Source organism: Anas acuta, chromosome 4 (genome assembly GCF_963932015.1).
Source record: "Anas acuta chromosome 4, bAnaAcu1.1, whole genome shotgun sequence".
NCBI classification, from domain to species: domain Eukaryota; kingdom Metazoa; phylum Chordata; class Aves; order Anseriformes; family Anatidae; genus Anas; species Anas acuta.
In genome coordinates, this window is record NC_088982.1 from 58,357,157 (window position 1) to 58,380,359 (window position 23,203).

At 41.2% G+C, this 23,203-nt stretch overlaps 1 protein-coding gene and 1 long non-coding RNA gene across 2 annotated transcripts; one reads left to right on the plus strand and one right to left on the minus strand.

Annotated features, from left to right (window-relative positions):
* The first annotated feature begins 1,191 nt into the window (after positions 1 to 1,191).
* On the plus strand, positions 1,192 to 15,976 carry ASAH1 (N-acylsphingosine amidohydrolase 1). The gene is made up of 14 exons (XM_068681458.1): positions 1,192 to 1,365; positions 5,824 to 5,870; positions 6,062 to 6,152; positions 7,466 to 7,552; positions 8,194 to 8,272; positions 9,136 to 9,210; positions 9,686 to 9,731; positions 11,196 to 11,340; positions 12,487 to 12,541; positions 12,754 to 12,835; positions 13,368 to 13,499; positions 13,715 to 13,838; positions 14,347 to 14,403; positions 15,165 to 15,976. The coding sequence occupies exons 1-14, from the start codon at positions 1,225 to 1,227 to the stop codon at positions 15,252 to 15,254; spliced, it is 1,251 nt and encodes a 416-aa protein (XP_068537559.1). The 5' UTR covers positions 1,192 to 1,224; the 3' UTR covers positions 15,255 to 15,976.
* A 636-nt stretch (positions 15,977 to 16,612) lies between these two features.
* Positions 16,613 to 22,532, minus strand: LOC137856262 (uncharacterized). The gene is made up of 3 exons (XR_011096319.1): positions 21,657 to 22,532; positions 17,809 to 17,972; positions 16,613 to 16,911 (listed from the first exon to the last, which is right to left on the minus strand). It is a non-coding gene; the product is annotated as an uncharacterized lncRNA (long non-coding RNA).
* Positions 22,533 to 23,203: the final 671 nt, after the last annotated feature.

Here is a 23,203-nt window from a genome sequence, read left to right on the forward strand (position 1 = left end):
TTTTTAATATTTATGCAGGACTTTTTTTTTCCAGTGTCTGTTGCTAACATTTAGATTATACACTCACCTGTTCACAATAATATAATACTTTTCATAGTAAGCTGTTTGTAGTATGCGTCTTACTCTGATGCTGACTTGTACTTCATATTAGAACAAATATAACATTTATTTATAGTAGCAAATAACTAATAGGCAATGTGTAGGGGGATGGATCTAATACTCTCTGATTCTCATTGTAGTAGAAGTGCTCCCTGCTGCGCGTGCATTTTTCCTGCATCCCTAAGCAGGCAAGGCAGAAGAACCTCCTTCCTCCTGCAGAAGGTGACTGCCTTGCATCTCCCATTACCATAAAAACTGCCTGCTTGAGAATCTCCCAAGCACAGAGAGCAATTAAACATCACAGTCTATACAAAGTGAAAACTGGTGCCACAGGTTTGGTCTTAGCATTGCCTGAGAGACACAACTTTATTTCAGGTTTTCTTGAGCAGAGCTGCTGGAGAAGTTTTCCTCGCATTATGCTTTCCTAGCAGCTTCCCTTTGCCACAGCTGCTGGCAGGTCCATGGTGCAGCTGGCCACTTCTGCAGCTGTTGTTTTAGGGTTTTATTTTTTAACATATCAGTCTTAGAACAAAAATTGGTTAAACACATTACAGGTTTTTTCCACTGTTGGTTTGCAAGATCCTTCCTTGCCTGCTTTTCAGCTAGTGCAGCAAGTGAAGAGTACTCTGTGGTACTGGATTTACTGTGTTTCTGAGAAATTTCCAGGTAATAAACTTCTGCCGCTGCTGGAATGCGAACAGGTCAGGGCAGCTAAGGCAAGGGAAGGTGGTAATGCTGTCATTACTTGAAAATGAGAGTGGAGCCTGTCGGGGAAGCACCTCATTTCCCAGGGAAAGCTTTGAAAAGGGAGTGGAGGGGGAATGAACACCAGAAACAGGGTGTGTGGGGTTTGTGTTTTTTTTTAAACTCATGACTGAAAGCCAAGCCTCTGCTTTACCAAAACGAAAATAAAAGGGCGGTGGTGGGAAGGAGGGGGGGGGGGGTTCCCAGGGCTCGGCACAGCCGGGGCAGGGGGCCCGGAGCCCACCGCTGAGGCACGGGGAGGGCTCGGCCCCTCTCTGGGCCCCGCCTGGCGCCGTCCCGGGGCTGCCACCGCCCCCTCACGGCAGGGCCGGGCGGGAAAGGGCCGGGCGGGGCGGGCGGCTGTCATGTGGGGCGCCGCACATGACCGGCGCTCCCAGCCCAGCCGGGAAGGGAAGCGAAGGGAGGAGGAGGAGGAGGAGGATGGCGGCGGGCTGGGGCCGGGCGCTGCTGCCGCCCGCTGCGCTGCTCGTCCTGGCGCCGCTTGTCCTAGCGCCGGACCCGGTGAGTCCCAGGGCGCGGCCGAGGCCCGGCGGGGCTGCTGAGGGGACAGGGACAGGGACAGGGGAGACGGGGCGGCGGCGCCTTCGTTTTCCTTCGTTGTTGCAGGTGTTGGGTGGCTGTGGTGGCAGACGGCGCTCTGGCGGCGGTGGTCGCTTGCTTTGGTGTTTATCGGGCTTGATTTACGTGCTCCCCACCCGCCTTGTTGTAGCTGCGGCGTATTTCCTGTAAATAAGTCGAACAAACGCTGCGGTGTTACACCCAAATGTCGCTTTTCAAAAGGAAAATGAAGGGCTTGCTACAAGTACACACGCTTTTGAACCTACTTAGTGCGCTTGCTGTCGTTTCATCCCAGAGGAGAAGTTTAGAGCAGGTGGGTTTGGGTTCCCGGTTTTATTACTATTTTTGTCCCAGCCGAAGTATTTCACCTTCAGAGGCAATGTCAGGTTTGTGTGTGGACAGGGCTGGCTTCCCCCTCCTCAGTGCATGAGCAGAGCCCTTCGTGCTTCCTGCTGGTTTTCACTCCCGAAGCACGCCTTCACCTCCTCAGCTCCCAAATCTCCTCCTCTTCCGCGAGGGGAAGGTGGCAGCTACCAGCACATTCCTGTGTCCCATCGCACTCAGCAAATCCTCACGCTTACACAGCAGCCACGGGGTGTCCAGGCTGCAAGTGGTGCTGCTGGGCAGCCAGACCTCAGGCTCGGGTGTTTGGTTTGTGCCACAGCTGCTGGCCTGCCACGGTCACCGAGGGATGAACAACGCTCCCTGGTCCTCCATGCAGCTGCTCGGGTTCTTGTCTTTTTGTTAGCAAAGAACACGCCGCCCAAATGCTGTGAATTACGCCATGAAACACATCACACTTCTGCAGACTTTCACTCCCTTTAGCTTTGGGTAGGTCTCTGCAGCCACACTGGTTGTTTTTTTCTGTCCAAAACGTGATTTAAATTGGCTTGGATCCCATGTCTTTGGTGCTGCCGGAGGACTTTGAACTTCCATGTACAGAAAGGTGAACGTCACCTGGAGTGCTGCAGCACGGCAGGATGTCGGCACTGTCCTGCCAGGGGAGAGGAGCAGAGATGAAAATGTTCTAGACCACAGGGTTCACGGACCAAAAGATGCTGAATAGAACAGGGTATTTTGTCTGACAGAGCGAATGTCGTGTCCTTTAACTACAGGACAGTATTTCACAGCATGAAGAGTGTTTTATAACTATTTTGAAATAGGAAGATAAAAAGCACTGAATATTAAGGGAGGAGACGAGATGACCGTCTATGTCAAAAACATTTTTGAGGGCAATAAAGAAAGTCTTAGCGAGAGCATTGTTTAAACAGGACAAGCTACATTCAACCTATTTATATTAATGAAGTCAGGCAAGGTTTTAATAACTCAGCGGTTATAAACCATGCATTAATTGTCTTTACTACAGTGAATAATAACTGTTATTAGGTAGTTTTGTTGTTGTTTTTCCAGGCAGCAATTCACTGTGTTAGTTTCTTAGCTGTTTGGTTTCTGCTCCACTCTACTTTGTTCATAGAATAGGCCATAACAAAACTATTTTGTATTATTTCCTTTTTTTTTAATTATTATTTCCATCCTTCCCCATGCCACATTGTCTTTCTCCCCCACTGCCAGCTTTTTCTTTTAGCGTTTTGGTCTTTTGCTGCTAAGCATCCATTTTTGTATCATTATGTGCCTACAAATTCTAAAGTCAGCTGTACATCAGATAATGAAAATACACAACCTACTAGCGAAAGGTGACTTTATTAATAATAAAAACAGGGATAGACATCACTTAATCACTTTTCGAGAATAATTGTACTCCTCACAGGAATGTTCAATGTTTGAAAAGTGATCTCAGAGTGACCTCCTTGTGCTAGGGAGCTTCTGCTGGCTGTTCCTAGGAGACCACCTGCAGCTTGTAAAGCCTGAAACTAAAGGTGATCCCCTCCTTGGTGCTAGGAGGCTGCGTGTGCTTCTCCTGGGCAGTGTTGTTGCTCTTCCAGTGTCAAGCCTCTGCAGAGGGGAGGATCTCGCTGACGCAGCACTAACCTCACAGCTGCTTATTCCGTCCTGGTGATAGAAAGTGCCTGGTGGTTTTTCTGGTAAAGAGTCCCTCAAGCAACAAATAGTTGTTAGGTTTTAGCTAGGTTAATAGCTAGTTAGTTAGGTTTGTGCTGGAAATTAGAAATCTAGTGCAGCAGCGGGAGTGTTTGATCTTTCTGAAGACCCAGGAAAACTGCACCAGCTCACGAATGGTTGGCTGTGACATCAGCCTCTTGAGGCAGGAAGCTCAGTTACACTGAAGTGTTTTTAAAAAGTTGACTTTCTCTTTTTTTTTTAACCTTGTTAAAGAGAAAAAGAAAACAGTTTTCTGTCCATTGGCAGAAATTTATTGAAATATATATATATTATTTTTTTCTGATTTGTTTTGAGATCCTTTTAGATTACTATTTGTCTGCCAGCATATAATAGTTTATGTAAAAAAATTGTTAATAATCTTGGCTTTCATCAGATGTCTTAAGCAACACTTGCAGGTTTGAGAGATGTAGAAGGGGCATTGTTTATTTAGCTTGCTCTATACATAGGCAGGTAAGAAGTCAGAAATTACTGAGATACAAGGACGGGATATTTTCTCTGTTCTCTATATCTCTCTTTTAACTCTTCCTTTGTTCCTTTCCTCACCTCTTTTGTGGCTTAGGTTGCAGAGGACTGCAGAGGACAAAAATAGCATCATATACAAGATTAAAATCTCAGGGGAGATAGGAATGAGATAACAATTAGTACCTGGAACAGCACTCTGAAATCAGTTTGCCTGGCCACCACTGTTTGCTCTGTGCTGTCAGCACAGATAGACTGTGCTGACAGATAACTGAGCTTTTATGGTGGAAGGATCCAGCAGTGCTTAGTACAAACTCCTTGACAGAGAAAACTGTCAGTAACCTTTCCAGGAAGCAGGATTTCCAAGCTGAAGTTCATTAAATACGTGACAATCTCAACCTAAACCTGTTCATGTGCAATTCATCACTTACACGAGTGTGTGTTCCTCTTAACCTGGCACCAGTCCTGTTCCCAGGACTTGTAGCCTGTCCTCCCGTTGAAGACAGCCTACCTGCTGGGTGGGAAAGGGACCCTTTGGGATTATTTTTGGTTGTAGCCGTCACCTGTCAGGAAGCAGATCTTGACAGCAGATTTCTCCAGAAGGTTCAAATTTGTGCAATCATTGCAGTAGGATGTATATGGGACATAGTTTTTTCTAACTTATTTTAGTACTGACGGATGGAAAATTTCCCAAGACAGTTGCTTTAATACTGTCATATGCTTGTCTTTGCATGAAGCCTCTGACTTTTGTTGCCTAATTAGTCACCTGATATCTTCTCCCACCCTCCTCATTTTGAAACTTCCTCGTTTTGAAAATTAAATGGGTTCTTGTGGCTGACTTTTGTTCCAGCAATGCCGAGGCTTTAACTGCACTGAGGGCTAGGAAGGGCATAGCTGCTAGCCATATGTGTGGGAAAGCCAGCCTTCACCTTGCACTTTCTCCCAGCCCCTGGAACCCACACAAAAAGAAAATGCTGTGATAATGCATAAAAATCAATGTGACTTTAAAATTCCCATTTCCCATTGTAACAAATTGTGCCAGTGCTTAAAGGTGGTGGCACTGTGTCAGCTGGTGCGTTTTGTAGATCGTGGCATTGAGAACAGGCCGTGTGATTAGCCCTAACGTGGCCATTAGGGAGCTTATTGAACGCGGATGCACAGCTGCTGGAGATCCTGCCTGTTTTTATTGTGGAGCATGTTACAAGGACTCGTTACTAATCTAATTGCCGCAGCCACATTAAAATTGGAAATCAGCAAGGAAGTGGGGGAAGGGTGATGTGCTTAAGTAGCTTGGGGGGCAAATGCGGTCTGTGCTCAGCTGGTTTGAAGCCCAAATGCGACTAACAGGCATTTGTTTGTATTGCAGCGGGTAATACATGCCTTAATAATGCTGGTGTGTATATCCATGTAGGTGAAGCTTAATACTGAACATATTTATGAATGGCATTATAAAGTGAAACTAACTCACTACACAGAACAAATTGGCCCATACCAAGACTCAAGATGCCTGAGTTTTTCTGAATAAAATGCTTTTAAAGTGCTCTTATGGTCATGTGTTTGAGTCACATTGCATAAAAATGGGTTTGTACATTCGTTGTAAACTTGGGTTTATCTTGGGCTATGTTGGACTGGTGACCTGAAGCTCAGTCAGGTAGCATATGGAAGTTGCAGTTCACCCATTGCCTCTTTTATTCTCCTCTCCTCCTTTTCCAAAGTCCCAACACTTTCACTTCCTTTATTATTGAGTCATTATAGATCAAATCAGTTGATTCATCTTAAAGGTCCAAATCAAAACTAAGTCTTCTAGAACAATAAAATATTGTAACAAAGAAGCTAAGCAGTAATCTGTTACTGTCTTCACAGTATGGAGAAGACTGCAAGACTAAAACGTACCCTCCGTCAGGACCAACGTAAGTAATCTGTTTGGACCTGTCTAACTAATTGCAGAAAAGTAGCGATTTGCAAGTGTCAGCAATTCGTGTTTTGTTGAGACTTGTTCGCATTACAGATACAGAAAATACCAGTTACAAGTGAAAAGCGCTTGTTTTGTCAGATGTATTTTCAAACTTCCTATAAATCTGCGCTGTCACTTTTCTTTTAGGTTCAAAGGGAATGTACCCACATATATCATAAATCTTGATTTGCCTCCCAGCAAAAGATGGGATGAGTTGATGCGTGACAAAAAGACAGAGGTATGAAAGCAGAGCTTACCATTCAGCATAGCTTCTGTGACTGGCATGTGTCCTTTTATTATTGAAAAGGTTATAAGAAATACTGTGCTGAAATTCTATTATTTTTATTCTAGTTTATATATAGAATAGAATATTTCTATTTTATGTTTAAAATGGTTCTAGAATATGGTAATTGTTTGACTGAACTTTCTTCTGTTCAACACTTGAACAAGGGGCGCTAACGGTTGGGGCACAGACAAATGAAAATGGTGCAACATAAAGCAGACTTTAATTTATAAAAGGTCTTTAGTCATGAAGTAATACAGCACGAGACGAGGAGTATATCAAAGCAACAGCCTCGGTAAGCAGAAGTGAAACTGAGACAGCATCCTTTCTCTATGCATCCACACTTCTCTGAAAATGTGGGGTGAGATGATGAAATGGTGGAGGGAAATGAAGAATGTCTCACCCTTTTTAGGGGTGTTAGTTGCAAAGCTGGGGTTTTTACAGGGTAAATAACCTTTAAAATACTTGATGCTTTTTCAGGCTATAGCTGTTCTCCTGAAGATTGCTGAAAATGCAATTCAGTAATACTAAATTTCACTAAAAAGGCTAGGGCTATATTGCTATTGATGGTTTTGCTATGTGTTGTATTGCTGTTGACTTTGACCTTTCAACTCAGAAAGTTAGACAAATTCTACTTACGATTTTTATTTTAAAAGTCTTCAATAAGGTTTTTATTTTCAATTTGTACAAGTGGGTTTTGGAAGCTTGAGGTTGCATCTTAAATGCTGAAAGGTTTTACCATACATTTTGGGGTTTTACCGTACATTTTGGAGTTACATCCCATAGTGTGGTGATCTGTCATTGTGGCCATTCTCATATTGCAAACAAAGCTTTTTCTACTGTACTTTCCTAAGGAAGCTATCTAGTCGTCGTCTTTTTTTTTTTTTTTTTTTTTTTTTTTTAAATTTAAAAATATCAATGCTTAAGCAAAGAGCTCATAATTAATGTTTAAAAGATGGAACAGTGCAGAATATTAAAAAACGATCACATGAGCAGAATACAAGAATGGCCTTTTCCTGTAATTTTTTTTTCTAAACAAAATAGGGATATGTAGATGCTGATCTAGAATGTTATTTGAAGAAAGCTTGGAAATTAACTCTTAAATGGGCAGTGGGGAGTGTTTTTCTCAGCAAAATCATATTTAGCACTTTCTTTAAATATATGTGTTTTTTAACAAGATGTTAAAGTATGTGAAAGAGTTTTGTTAGTATTCTAGCAATTGTTATGCTCAAGATCTTCTATTCAATAAAAGCCTTTGTTCTTTTTAGTTGAAGACTGTAGTCCAGAATATAAAAGATATAGCAAATACCTTCTTTCCTAGTGGCAAAATTGTTGACATAGTGGATCACAAAGTAGTAAGTACTTTCAGCTTAATTATTTTATTACTGTGTGCTCTGAGTACCAGAATTAAAATGCTACTAATTTTTGGCAATAAAGACCTTTATATGTAATAATTTTTCCTCTTGGATTATTCAGAACAAAAATGTTATTTTGAAGAGTTAAATTACTCTGAAGCCATCAATCCTAAAATGCTTATCTCCACCTCTTTTAATTTTTCCAAGAACTTTTCAAGTTTGAATTAGTCATACTGGGCATATACACTATTTTGACATAAAGCTACCATATAAGGGTAGTCATGCCAATGTTAGAGATTCCCTTAAATACGGACAACCTCAGGCTCAGTTTCAGTTGAACTCTTTTGTTGAGTCCTGTTTAATGCTGCTATTGCTGTCCTGCTAATGCTGTCTATTGCTGCTAACAATAATTAGATATTGTGCTAATCTCCATTGCTCACTTGTCAATATTTTGGTAAATAGTATTTTCTTTCCATAAGTATGTACTTTTCTTCCAAGTGCTCTACAAACATCCTCAAGTTCTACAGACTGTAGAAGAATTAAATACTTATTTTTATAGTGCTAAGAATGGGGAGAGGTTTGTTTCAAATAACCAAATAGCCTTTACTTACACGAACAACATATAAAATTTTTCCTTTCAGTCACACCTAACCGAAACACTTCCGTATCCTTTCAATGAAGAGCTCCAAGGGATTGCAAATTCATCTGGAGTTCCTTTGGGTAATAGTCTTCAATATTTTCTTAACATAATGGAAAACTAGGAATCTAGACTCATTTAAAAGTAGTATATTTAAAAATCTGCTGTATAGTTGTATTCAAGCTGTGACTTCAACAAATAAATTATTAATTAAGTAGAATAAAGCAATAAATTCCATCCCATACTAAGTGAAAACAGTATTTTAGAAGGGAATGGCAATGAATCACATAACCCTTTTATTAGGCTGGGCCTTCTCTGTGTAACTTCTTACCCCTGAGCTTTGGGAACTGGAGGGAGTTCTGGCTTCTGTGCACCTGGAATCTGGGGATTCTTTGGTTCTCTTTGGTTGCCTGTTCAGCTGCATCTGCTGTTGATGTACCAAGGCGAGGCTCGCTTTCATGCTGTGCTTTCTCTCCTTTGAGATCCTTATCACATGTTCCTGCCTGTCTTCTGCACCCCCTGCAGAAGAAATGTAATCCCAGGCAAGAAGCAGACACTGAATTCTTCCAGAATCTAGACAGAGAAGGTTCACAGACCTGCTCCCACTGCTTCTTTGTATATGAGCCAGACGCCCATTTCTTGCAAGGGAGAACTTGTGCATATAGCAGCTTATTTCTTTAAAGAGAATTTTACAGTTTGTTTTGAAGTTTCCAGAGTAGGAAGTAGCAGTGACTGTCAGCTTTCTATATGGGAAGGCAGAAGGCCAAGAGATTTTCATCTTTCTGTTGGCCTGTCAGGAAGCTGAACTGGTCATTTTAAATATCAAATGTGATTAAATAAATTCTTAAGAGAAATAGGATAGAATGCTGAACTTTGCAGTATGCTTTTTTCTATTTTATTTTTTTTTTAGCAAAAGTTTCAAATTACTCTTTTTCTTCTTTTCTAGGGGAAATTGTTATTTTTAACATCTTTTATGAAATTTTTACCGTGTGTACCTCAATAGTGGCAGAAGATAAAACAGGTAATGTATCCCAGAATTGTGCTTTTGGTTTTGTTCTATGGCAGGAAGGAGTGAAAATAAGAGATGGTTTCATTTTCTAAATCAGTTCTGCAGCCCTTGTCTGCATCTGTTCCTATTTAGGAAACTTCTGAAGGATTCTCAGAAGGCTTAACAAAAGTCTCACTTTCAGAGAAAGCTGGAGGTTAATCCAACATTACTGTTGGATTAACAATTTGGAACGTATATAAGGCTGAGATAGTGATTTTAAAAGTTGGTTGATTTCAGTTATTAGGTTATTATTTTAGTTATTAGGTAAAACATTACTCTGGGTAAAACAGGAAAAAACAACCATTGTTCTGTGCTTAAAAAAAGGAAAACTATGCAGTGGTATTTTCCCTGCTGATGTGTGTTTTCTCTTTTTTCTAAACTGATATTTGTCTTCTTCTTTAGGAAAGTTTGTATGTATATATTTACTTATTTTTTCATTTTACTGAAGGGAAGCTTTATCATGCCAGAAACTTGGATTTTGGACTCTTCCTTGGGTAAGTACATAAACTTGTACCTTTTGGGTTTAAAAAAGAAAAAGAGATTAGAAAGTCAGCCAAGTAGATTTCTATATGCCTTCCTTGAGCATAATTGAACGTTGTTAGAAACAGTGACAAGCAAGTCTGCATTACATATTGTGGAAGAAAGGCTAAAATGAACAAAAGGATTGTTCTGTGATCACATGTCAAGCTGCTTTGCAGTTGTAAGGAATGACTTTGCAAAAACAATTGTTTGTTGTTACTGAGTGCTTTCTCAGCTGCAGTTAAATCCATCTCAAACATCTCTAGCAAAGAACAGTCTGTGTAACCTTATTTCAGAGGCACAGTGTATCTTGTTCATGAAGTGATGGGACAGAAGCATCAATTTTAGGGTGTGCAGTGAAATGGGGGTTGGTCGAGGGTGGGTTTGTTTGTTTGCTGTTTCCAAATTATCCCCGCAGTTTCTGTACTGTGCTTCACTGGCATTTTCTATCATCATTTCTGCTCAAAGTCGGTGATTTATATTCCATGGATCTGGCATTATCACTTCTTGACATACAAACTTTGACTGGATTCTCTTTTAGTTCTCATTTCACACTTCATAATTGAGTATTTCATTTTGTTTTCTGAGTATATTCATATTCCCATGTATGCCTTTATTATATTACAGTATATTTTGTAATGTCACTTACTCAGATGACTGTTAATGTTCAGGTGGAATTTACAAGTTCATTAAACTTCTCAGCTGCCTGTCAAATAGTCAGATACCGTCAACTGTGATTGCACCTATCCCTTAATAGGCTTGTGTGCAACTACTCCCATGTGCCAGAAAGACTGGGAATGTGCTCCCTGAAAATTAAGGCAACTTTGCAAAGCTGTTCCCAGAACTTGGATTATTTCCAGAGAATGTAATTGTCTATTAAGTATTCCTTAGTACCTCCTCACATACAGATTGCTCTGGCTTACCTTACAAGCTGTCACTGGGTCTTCCCATCATGTAGAACAAATCCAATTGCACGCATTTGTTTTCTGCCTTTGAAATGAAAGAGTTTGAGGGAACTGGTTCATTCTGCTGCAGCACAAACAACGTATGCTTTCAGAATAAAACAGGTTCAGTGTCACAATCAGTATTGTAGTGGCTTCCCCCTGGCAGTAGGAATAGAATTAAATTATCATTGAGAAGTTACCATCATCATTACCTTAAAACAAACCAGCTATACTGATGGTGCTGTTTAATACAGAGTAGTATTTGTGCTGTTGGTCTCACTAAAACTTGGTTCTCTTCATTGACTGCCCACGCATTTAGACTTTCTGGTTGTCCCTTGCTCATGCTGCTCAGGTAACCACTGAGCAATACTGTCTATTGGTATGAGTAAGATCAGAGCACAGGCATCACACACAAGAAACCCATGGTTTGTAATTACAAGCTTTAAAAGCTACTGGGGGAGGGAAAAATTCAAATTTTTGTGCCATCTTCCTCAGGTGGGACGTTAAAAACAATTCCTGGACTCTGACTCGGGAACTGAAGCCTACAGTGGTAAACTTGGACTTCCAGAGAAACAACAAAACAGTATTTAGGTCTACAAATTTTGCAGGCTATATTGGCATGGTGTCCGGAGTCAAACCAGTAAGTATGGTGGGGGAGGCTGTCAGTTTGTTAATAATGCTGCAAGCTTCCCTTTAAGATGTAAATCTCCTACTTTAATCCTGTGTACTGTGATATTTTGATTAGTGAGCTAATTGCTTTAGTACACAGTATAGATATTTGAAGAAAGATGAAAGGAAACAGTGCTGCATTGTTCCGTCTAAAAGAATTTGGGCTAAATGGAACGCATTTGGACAATCCCTAAACATATGTTGAATTCTGAACATACAAATGAGTGACTATAAAGCGCTGAAGCGGTTGTTGTTTCTCACTAGCAAATGGAAGGACAGTGCTGTGATCCCAGAGGTGAAACCACATACTTGTGCTGTTTCAGTTCTCTAATTCTTCTTGGAAAATGCAATGCTGTTTTCTTCTTCTTTTCTTAAATCTGGTTTTTATCTAGACCTTAAAAACCAGCAGCAGAGAACTTGAGCAGAGAACTTTGGCTTACCGCAGCTCTTCCTTTTCTACATCCTCTGCCATTATCCTCTATTACAGTTGGCTCTTTTCGTAGTAGAGCATTGGCATTGCATCAATTTATTCTTGTCTTCTGATCTCAGTAAACTGACAAGACTCTATTCTGAAAATGATTCAATATGGCTGAATTTAACTTTCCTCTGAAAGAAACACTATTGGGAGAGGCCTGGGATGTGAGTCTGAATTGTGTTGCAAGTAGTGCACGACGAATTATGTGCAGCTGCATGCCCATATGAAAAGCAGCAACGTGGCAGGGTTTACTTAGCATAGGCACTTAAAATTCTGCCTTCAAACTAGAACAGTAGTTGGAGCTCTGAGAAGAAAGTACAGCAAGGGGAGGTGGTGATTCAGTCATACAACATGGAAAAAGAGAAAAACGGCCAGAGGCTTGACTTGATTAGCAGTCCAGCAAACTACACGTACATGCTATGCTAGGTCAGGAAATGACGAATGATCATTTATACTTCCTGAAGCAGATACTAATGAGGTTCTTCTCCACATAGGGTTGGTCTTGCAGCTCTTTACTCAGTGGGGAGTAGTCTAACGGACAAGAAGCTCAATTGGCATGTAAATTGCAACACTGCCTTTTGTCTGTTACTGATACTGATGGGTTAGTGACAGATGGAGGTTGATTTGTTTAATGCTTTTCAGGATTTGTTCACTCTGACAATGAACGAGCGTTTCAGTCTGGATGGTGGCTATGTTGGTGAGTAACGCTAAGCTGGTGAGTAATTCTTCCATTGTTTCAGTACAAGTCCTCCAGACCTCAGACATTGCAGTTACCTTTAACAGTCACACAAATAGCAATAAGATTCCAGATGAGTAGGATAAAACACGATTCATTTTAAAGGCTAGGGAAGTTAGAATAGCACAAGTGAACCTTTTGAAAAATATATTGTAACCAGTGCTATTTTTCAGGTATCTTTGAGTGGTTTCTTGGGAGAAGAGATGGTATGTGGATGGGCTTTCTTACCAGAGCAGTACTAGAGAATGCTACAAGGTATTGCTTTTTTCCACGTAAACATTTTACTGCTTTACCCTGTTTTGCTTCTGACTGGCATGAATACTGTAAATACCTGCTTAGTATCTAATGATATTGATACCTTCCTAGAAGCCTGCGCATTAAATAATTCTGGTTTTGCTGGTACTCTGGTGGTGGGAAAGACTTATAAAATTGTTTTCTCTGACTTTTTTTTCCCTAATGAAGCTACTGGTGTCTGAATGTGTAACAGCATTTTGCATCAAAATACATCCACCACAAAGCTCACATGTAGTAAATGATTTAGTTAGAAAGTAACACTGCTGTAGCACATCTTCATTTTTAATGTAGAGAACAGACAAAAGACACCTCTCAGCAACTATGAACTCAGTGGAGAGGCTTTACTTAAATGCGTTCTTTCACTGTGATATAATCTCTCATGCAGTACCTGAAAGGGGAAGAAAGGTGTACCCAAACTTTTCCTGTCTGTGAACTTTCTTCAGTACTTGAACCATTTATAGCCTTTAATAGTCCAACACCACTTTATTTGCAGCTACCAGGATGCAAAAGAGAAACTGGCAAAAACAAGACTGCTGGCTCCCGCTTACTTTATACTGGGTGGAAAAAATTCTGGAGAAGGCTGTGTGATAACTCGTTCCAGGACAGCTGCTCTGGATATTTGGGAGTGAGTATGGTTGACCTAATACCTGACTCCTCGTTCCAGCAGAGGACAGATTCCACCAGTAATTGTCACAGGTTTTTGTCTTGATTTTTGTTGCGTAAGAACTCAGTCCTTTAGCATCACTGAAATATATCTGTAGTGAGCCAAAAAATCTTCCAGTTCTGTATTTTGAATGTATAGTAACAGAAGCAAAACACAAATGTACACTTCTTTTCCAGCCTTGATATAAAGAAGGGCACGTGGTATGTGTTAGAAACAAACTATGATCGCTGGAAGCCTCCGCTGATCTTGGATAATCGTAGAACACCTGCAATGAGGTGCTTGAACCAGACAACACAAGAGGTAAACATCCTCCAAATACCTAACCTTGCTATTGTGAAACTCTTATTATACTGATCTGATATCTAGGGCATTTGGAAGCACAGCTGTAATGACAGTGACTAATGGCTTTGTGACAATTTGTCTACACTTCTGGATAATACGGTACCAGGTGGCTCTTCACATGTTTGGTTTTTAGTTGCAGGCTCTCTCTTACTGTAGGTGGGTTTCCTACAAGCATTTTCTGCTGCTGCATATGCAAAGAGATAATATTTCTCAAAGTATCTCCTGGTTTAAGTGTTTTCTCACTTCACTAGTTTGCTACCTGACAGTGTGCTTTAACTTTCCCACTGCCACTCAATTTTCCCCTGCAGTATTGAAATCTAGTCCACACAAGTCTTTGCAGTATTTCTGTATTCTTAAAGGTTTATCTTACTATGTAAGTAGTCACAAATAGTACAGTTCACAGCATTTACACAGTGTTAAGTAACAGGTTAATAGCCATTAACATCAATGTATTCCTTTCTTTCAGAACATCTCCTTGCCAACTATTTATGATGTTCTCTCTACAAAGCCTGTCCTCAATAAGGTAATGCTTCTATTTTCGCAGAAAGGTTAGAGCAGAGGGGTGAAAGGGGCAACAGACCAGGAAGTACTGCATTTCTAAGGAGGAGGTCACAGTGATACATTCAGTTTTTACCACACTGACAGGTTGTGGGAGGGCTAAATTTGTACTGTAAATGAAGTTTAAGGTATTAAAAGTGAAGCTAGAATTTAAATGTTAAAAATAAAACCGGTCTACCTTCTAAAAGCCTTTAATGGCCTCCCACAAGACTTCCACCTGATAATTTCCTTTCAAAATAAGCTTGCTGAAGGTTTGCTTATCCTGAGCCCAACTAAAACTAGATTTTAAGGAGAACAGAGTAGCTCTACTGGAAAGACAGAGCAAAAAGTAAAAGGGAGAAGGGGCATGGAGTTGTACAGGAAGGTTTCCTGCATGTGCGTGATTCAGGTGCATTGTCCTTCACTGCATGGGAAGGGAAGTAGTGGTTTTTTGTTGTTGTTCGTGTGTATTTTTTTTTTTTTTTAAAGACTGAGATGGTGAGGAGGTGGTGGTTGGGTTTTTTTTGAACAACAAGTTACTATATTCAGCGGAGGCAGCATTCTTGGCTGCGAACAAGCTACTTACATGTTGTTGACTTGGTGAACAGATCTCGAGATTAGACTTACGCAATTAGTTAAATAAGATAAGCGCACATTTTATTTGAACTGTTCAGCTAGTGTCTTTGTTTTTTGTTTTAAGTAATTCCTCTAATGAGGCTTTTTTCCTTCTTCCCACCTGTTTATTAGCTGACAGTGTGCACGACACTGATGGAGGTGTATAATGGTCATACAGAGACTTACCTGCGGGAATGCCCAGATCCCTGCAGTCCTTGGTAGTCCTGTATCTGTCCTGTGTTGGAAGCTGCTTGTCTGAAATGGAAGCCCTCCAAGGAAAAAATACTCCTGGAAAAAAAGATTCCTCAGCCTAACCCCTTTCTTCAGCAATCTAATGGCTCTATAGAAACATCAATGAGCGTCTAACAGTGGAAGACCTTATCTTGCATTGGACCTTCTTGCTTTCTGCTCAGCAGTTCTGCTGGCAAGAAACATATGATAATGTATATCTGTTTTGATTTCAGCTGTTTCTGCAAAAGGAGTTCAGCAGTTAGCTCTAGATCTCTTCAGTCTTGACAATAGTCTGGTTGGGGGGTTATTTGGTGGTTTTGTGTTTTTTGTTTTGTTTTAATTGAAGTACTTCTAAAGCACAAATGAGTTAAAATGGCACCTACCAAGCTTGAAAAGAGTTGTGTATTAAAGGGACATCTGTGATGATATCATTATGTTATTCTTTCCTAAGCACTCAAGATGAATAGGTACTGTTCTGGTCTAGTATGATGGTATGTCTAAAATGCCCTGTTATGACTTCTTGGCAGGTTATTTTATATCTATTCACAGAAGCAAGCACTTGGAGAAATATCTAAAACTAGATCTGAGCCTAAAACGTCTGTTCACTGATTTGTAGATCTCTAGCTGAAGTTCTTTCTTGGCCTGTTAACAGATATATATTTTTAATACAGATTTCTGTTGTTTAAGAAAAAAATAAATACTAATACAATACATACTCTGAAGAACTTCTGTCTTAGACCACAGTACACATGCATCAATTTCATACCTCACTGGAAGTCATCGGGTATATTACATGTCACAGGTCCTTCAGAAACAGGGAGAAGTGCAGGCACCTTCATATCCTAGGAAGCAGACAGTGTAGAAGGCAATACTTTTATCTATGTCAGTAGATCATTTCTGGGCCTAGTTATAAAACACAATGCCAACTCTTGTTTTATAATACACAAAGAGGAAACACTGGAGAGTAAGCATAGGGGCCTGTACACATATTGGTTCATGGGTAGTACTTTAACCACCCTAGGAAAAAGATGCTATTCATATTCCACTTGATAGTAGAGCCATTAATTTAAAATTGCCACTGGCATAAAGTAAGCGTTTGCTGTGTCTCTTTGGTATCTCCAGACTATCTTGCATAAGTCATTCTGCCTACCTACAGCGTTCAGAAGTTGATGACATACACTTATGACTGGATTCTTGATAACCAAGATATTCAAAGCAGTAAAAGTGTGTATTGCAGAAGCTTGGAACAATGGATAATAGTAGTCTCCTGTTCCGAACAGTGAAGTCAAATTATTAAAGTCTAGTAATTTATATATTACTAAATATATGTATATATTTAGCAACCGACACTAAGGAATCTACAGAAGAAGAAACAAACTGCCCATAAATTTGAGATACTGAGTCACCTCTCATCCAAGTTGGCTGGCTAAGTTATACTTAGTATTGTTTCCTTTTCTGAAGGAAGTATTTAAAGCTAACCTTTTGTCATCCCTTGTTTCAGGAACCAGGTTACCAGCTAACAGCAAAGTCGTCAGTTCTAATAAGCTTTCCTTTCATCAACAACAGAAACGGAAGAAGTGGAGATGAAAGTAATGCTAATTAGCCAAATATCTTTAGCATCTGCTATGTTAGGAAACATGCCTTCTTGCTGAAAAAAAAAAAAAAAAAAAAAAAAAACATCCTAGGTCTTAGAAAAAATGGTTGTAGCAGAGCAAGAAGCAAATCAAAGGGATGTAAACCAGTGGCACAGTAACACCATACAGAAATCAGCATCCTACTATTTAAACTGACCTTAAAAACAAAAGGTTGATACTAGTTGTGTATCTATTTTTTTCCCAGCTAACATAAGCAAGCAGAAGCATGTTAGAATGATTGCACTACCAGAGTCTATTTTCAGTCTGACTCTGGAATATTGAACCTATGTAAGGTAAAATCACATTTTAGATTAGGGGAAAAAAAAACAACGTGGTGTAAAATGGAGTTTCTGGGTCAGATGATTCATATAAAACATCAAGTCAAATGGTGCAGTCAGTACCATGAAGTCACGATACTGCTGAGTTCACACCTTAATCTGGTACGGGGTTGTTCAGATTCATTTGGAATTAGTTGCTTAACAGGCATAATCAAATTACTTTGCCATTTAAAAATAAGCAGTAAGTTTACTTGCTTAATTAGCCCTGTCCCACTTTAGAGTATGTGGAGCAAGGCCATGTAGACTATTCACAGCCATTAACTAATGTGCTTTTGGCATGTCCCTTGTGCAAGAGAATCTACCTTTCCACACTGGAAATTGCTTTACAATTGCAAAATCATAGCCAAATCTTGTGGAGATCTATCCAGAGCCTCAATAAATACAGCTGCTATTGACAAAAACAATCAAAGCTATTAAAAAAAAAAAAAGTATGTCTTGCTATGTCTGCCTTAATGTATAAAGTGATTAGTGCAATTAACTGCTTATTGGTTTAACCATCACCTGTTGATGCTGAAAGCATCAAGGTTCTGTTTGTTTTTAAGTTTAAATAAGGTTCTGCTTAGCAATCCTTACTTCCATTTGCTCAGTTTCCTGCTTCTCTTTCAGGAGCAGCATGCATTTCATTCAGAGTACAGGAGACTCACACAGCTTTCCTAGGTCTGATGTGAAAAATCACAAGACTTCTTTTGCCAGAGAGCAGGAAGCAGTCCAAGCCACCGGCCCATTATATCAGGATGCTTAGAGAGAGAAAGAAAAAATGATGTAAGCATCAAGACAAACTTATTTTTAACTGCTATTGCATAGTCTAGTTCTATGAGGAGTAGCTTCAGTATTTTAGCTTCCAGCAGATTTTTGTTGTTGCTATAAATACAATAAAGTTAATTCAGTGCTTCATTAAATAAGGCATTACAGGAAACAAGGCATTTGTTTGGACACTGGCATTTGAATGCAAGAATGTCAGTTTGTCAAGAAAATTTTCACCTCTAAATCTGAGAAAGCCACACAGTGAAGATTGTGCCATCTCAGGGGAAGAAAGAATGACATCTCCCACTCAAAAAAGCAAAACATGGGCAGCAAGTGAGAACAGGAGAATGAAGGAAAGGAATTTTCACCTCAAATCAATCCAAGGTTTTGGGACACACATGAAATTGAGTTTGCTTTTGAGTCAGTTACAAGTTAAGGCTCTGTTCAGAAGCAGAACTGCAGAAGCAGTGCCCACAGATGTCATGGAAAATAGCTGTAAGGAAAGAGCAAGATCAATAGAAAACAAGTTGGAGCAAGCAGCCGTGATGGGGAGGGCACTGGCAGAGCAGCAGAGACCTCTAAGCAGAGGCGAGAGTCCTAAAATCCCACTCCTTCCCAGCACACCTGTCCCACCTTCCACCCAGACAGCTCCTCAGCCTACAGGTGGAAGGAGAAAAAATAAATGCAAACAAAAGAGCTTGGATTTCACCTTAGTGGTTAACAGCAGGCAAATGACCTGCTAATGCTGAGGCTCATCAGCTGTTCTGGTTTTGGAGGACCAGAAATGGTGGTGAGAGAGGAACGCCCAAGCTCACCAAGCAGCAAAACCTCGCATCCTTTGCACCAGCAGAACAAGATTAGCCAGAAAGAATAATGCTCCATCAAAGCAGTGGCAGAAACCACAGTTTGCCTTGGGAAGAAATCTCCAGATATTTACGTATTTTATAAAAAGCTCCCTGCAACTGTCAGAACAGTCTGGAAACACAACACGCAAACTGGTCAAATCTGTGACCAAGAAGCAAGCAGACCATGCGTACTTCCCTCTAAGTCTGCCTACCAGTTGTTCAGAGCACTATATCTTGCAGTATCCAAAATTTTCAAGATCCTTTTTAGCTCAGTCTGCTCCCACCCTGTTACTTAAAAGAGATGAAATTAATTATGAAGGAGTTGGCCTGCTTACATACTGAGTACCAGGAGCTCAGGCCATTTTCTGCACTACAGTGAATCAGCTCTGAATTAGATTAATCGTATATAGGACAACCTCTCTCACTCTAATTTGTTTTGCAAAGTTTGTTCTCTTAGCTCAAGGGTTATGCGTGAGCGTAAGGAGAATCCTAGTAGTAAGACTGCCTCCGACGGGTGTGCGGTGTTTAAGGTAACTACAGTCATTAGGTTTGCTCAGGGCTTTCCACTTGCAGGGTTTTGGCTTTCTTCTGATCTTGCTAAGCTTTCTCCATTTCGTAGACACCTGATGTAGAAAAAAATAATAATAATAATTCCTAGGCTTTTCCCTCCTAATATTTCAATGAAAGTCATTTTTCTCTTTGAGAAATTTAAATGAAGAAAATAAATTGCCTATAGTAGGACAATAAAGCCATCAGCAGCACCGAGCTGTGACGGTGCTGGAATGCCACCTCCTTTTTACAGCGGACCATCCGGTACCTGGAGGTGCTGAGGTGAGCCACGGCCCTTTCTCAGGCCACACCTACCACCCGAATCACACCAGCAGTTACACAGAACTACTCAAAGGTTTCATTTGCATCAGCTTAGTTCCTGAAATGCTACATCTGCATTCCTGCAAGAGGTGTACAGCCACGGAAGACTGGAAACTGCTCTCCCAAGAAAGCCACATCCAGCTGCTGCAGCAGGCACACGCCTTCGGTACGAGGCGGGTGGGAGAAAGGAGCCGCCGCTGGGATGGAGAGGGGGAGACAGAAAGAGGGAGGAGCAGGAGCCAGATGTCAGGAGATGACAGAGGAAAGAGAAGTAAAATGGAAGACAGGTAAGGGTGGCAGGCTATGAAGATCTAGGACCACAGTATATTTCTTTACTGACCCCACTGCTCCCAAAACTAAGAATGTTTGTGTTGTCATCTGAAACCCCAACCAAAACGCACCTCCCCCCCCCACCAGCCTGTGTGCCACCACCACATTTTTTTCATGTATTTACCTGCTGAGAGACAGCAGATCTAAAACTGACCCTCTAAGAAAAAACACGGAAGTTAAAAATGCAAAGTGCCACAAGCAACCATTCCTCAGACTTAAGAGCAGGGTAAGTTACATGAAAAGAACACCAAGGCTGTAAGGAACCTGTCCAGAGGTCAACAAGCGTGGCAGCCACTCACCCCCTTTCCTTTTTGGAAGGGACACCACCTCTTTACTTGAGCCCAAGCTTCCTCTTACGGAAATCCCTTGCTTCATTCACTGCCTGGGACAGGCCGTGATGATCGAGGACAGCAGAAAGGCTTATGCTTTGTTCCGGTTTTCAAGGCAGTAAATAAATAATGCTTTGCAAGAGAAGGGATGGTGATGCAGACAGACAAATCTAAGCACTTCCTGAGAGAGGTGAATTCTCCCTGTGTTTCTGCCCCATGCTGCAATGGCAACCGAGCAGGTTGGGAGAGCACCCACTCTGTGGCACCAAGGGCTGTGTTTGGGAAGCACAACAGCCTCTGTCTTTCTGGCTATCAGGAAGGCTGTAACAAACTACTCAGAGGTCTGTAGCCCTCAAAGGTGATTTAGCTTAACACCTGCATCCCTTCAAGGATCAGGAATTAGGTAATGTGGGGAGAGCACCACAGGAAAACAGATGAGAAGATAAATCATCTCAGTGCAGGCTTTGGATGGTTCACAAAACAAACAGGGCTTGGGGCTGCACGCTGTTGAGAAGTAGTGCCTGCTGCGGTGGCACAGGCACAGGTTGCAAAAGGGGCAGCACAGGGAAAGAGAGAGGCGATTGTGCAACCCATAGCCCTGCGTGTACAGGGGAGCAGGGTACGTACTTAACCCTGAAGTCTTCACATTTCACAGAGCTCAAATGTATGTAGATGGCGAGCAGTTGCGTTCTGCAAACGGAGGGAGGTTTGGCTATCAGCTGGCACAGAGAAATAGAAGAGAGCAGAACCTAGTTTCCATGTGCCTTGCAGGACAGAGGCAGAGGGGCACGAATTGGACCAAGAGAGGACAAAAAAGCATCCTACGACAGCTCCCACTTGCCCAAGGTGCACATCACAACGTGCCACAAGGCTGCTTGCACCAACCTCTGCTCTGCCAACAGCCAAGTCAAACATCCTGCACGCACTGTGAGGCTCTTGAGCGCACTTTTGCTCCATACATTGAATTTTCTCCTTCAGCCTCTGACCAGGCTCCCTATTTATGTCTCCCACCTAGGACTACTCGGCTGACTCCCTGCCTTCTTTCCCTCAAGCAGCCTGCAAGTGCAGCGCAGTGCCTGTGCCATTCAAGCTCAACCTCAGAGCCAGCCAGATGGGCTTGAAACAAAGCCAGATGACTTCGCCTAGCCCCGTCTCGAGCTCCTACTTTCAATAATGCCTTTATTGCACAACATCACAACAACTTCACAGCATGAATCCTGCTTCCCACGGTCCTCACTGCCAGGGCTACATGCAGGCAGAAACACTTGCTCAAACCACTTTTTTTTTTTTAAGTTTTACTTACAGCTTTCACTCTGAGTGTTCATGCCACAGGCAGCAGAGCATGAGCCCACGCAGAGTAATCTCCCAGCTACCATCCAGGCAGGCACAGGGCTGAGCAATGCCCCTGCCACACAGAGCTTTACCCCTGCCGTGAGGAGGCTAACTGTCCTTACCCACCAGCCCTCTCCTTATCAGCCACAGCTTGCTCAGGTGCTTGTGGTTTCCTCTTTCTGAAAGCAGCGCTACCAGCCAGGCCATCACACACCTTAATTTAGGAAGCTGTTTCGTGTTTTCTTGTGATGTTTCCACACCTCCACACGCCGGCCAAGGACTGTCACATGAATAACAGCACTGAGGTTACATGGCACTTTCCCTGTAAAAAACACTCAGCGAGGAAACCCACAGGCATTATGCACTGTCAACCTTTCCCACAGGCTAAAATCAAGAGGTACCAGCAAGCAGTCATGCAACTTTGCATTTTATAATATAGCATCATAGCAAAGGAGCATGCTCAGGAACCACTACACAGAATGAGGTACACCTGCTTAACTGTTCCACATGAACATTTTTAATTTGCAGTTGAAAATTTATGCCGATTACACTTGTATCAGCTAGATGGTTTTTCTATTCAATGGAACAAAAAAGAGTAGGAGTAGGATTTTTCGCAGCATAAGGCATGAAACTGACCCCTCTTATACTATTAATTTCAGGCAGGAGCAGGGCTAATCTCAGGGTTTTTTTACAGTCACCTGCTCCCCCAGTTTCTAAATTGCTGTCTCCTACAGGCTCAAACCTTTGAACTATTTTGAAATCTTAATTCTTGCTGCAGCTAATAATTTATGAATTTTCATTTCTGGTACTGAGTATTTCTCAGAGGCACTACCTTCTGCTAGCCACATTGATGGACGCCAGCCAGACAACTTGTCCAATGGAGACAAACTCCTGCACTTCTGGGGCTCTCCATGCACCAGCAAGTTGGAAAATCAGAGCTCCAGCAACAAAGGTACAATACGTGTTATGACACAAACCATGTACCACATAGGACCAACCTCCACTGTGCACATATAAAAAAAATACATGAAAGACATAGATTTGAGGTCAAATATGATGATTAAAGTTCTAAGAGAATTCACTCTTCAGTCCCGGACTGTCCAGCATCTGTCAGTCTTATTTTAGTGTTGTTTTTAACCACAGTTGTCTCACTCATAGAAGGAAATGAAAGGATCTATAATTTTATCATCTAGAGAAATACAGTGAAAAAATTATTTTTGTTTCTTTTGAAGACATAAACCACCTAAAAAGATGAACATGCAAAAATGTAAAAGCTAGAAAATCTTAGATAAAAATCTGTGGTTTTTTTGTTTGTTTGTTTGTTTGTTTTTTCTGAAGACGTTCAATTTGCCAGGTTTGTTTGATTATGAAGCTTCTACACACAGATTATATAAATTACCTATGCTACATTTTTGGTTTGCAACAATAAAAAATAGCTAATTACCATGTTACTTTTAGTCCTCTAAAGTCATGCTAATGAAAACACTAATCAGAGATTGCAGTCACTTAAAATTCCAG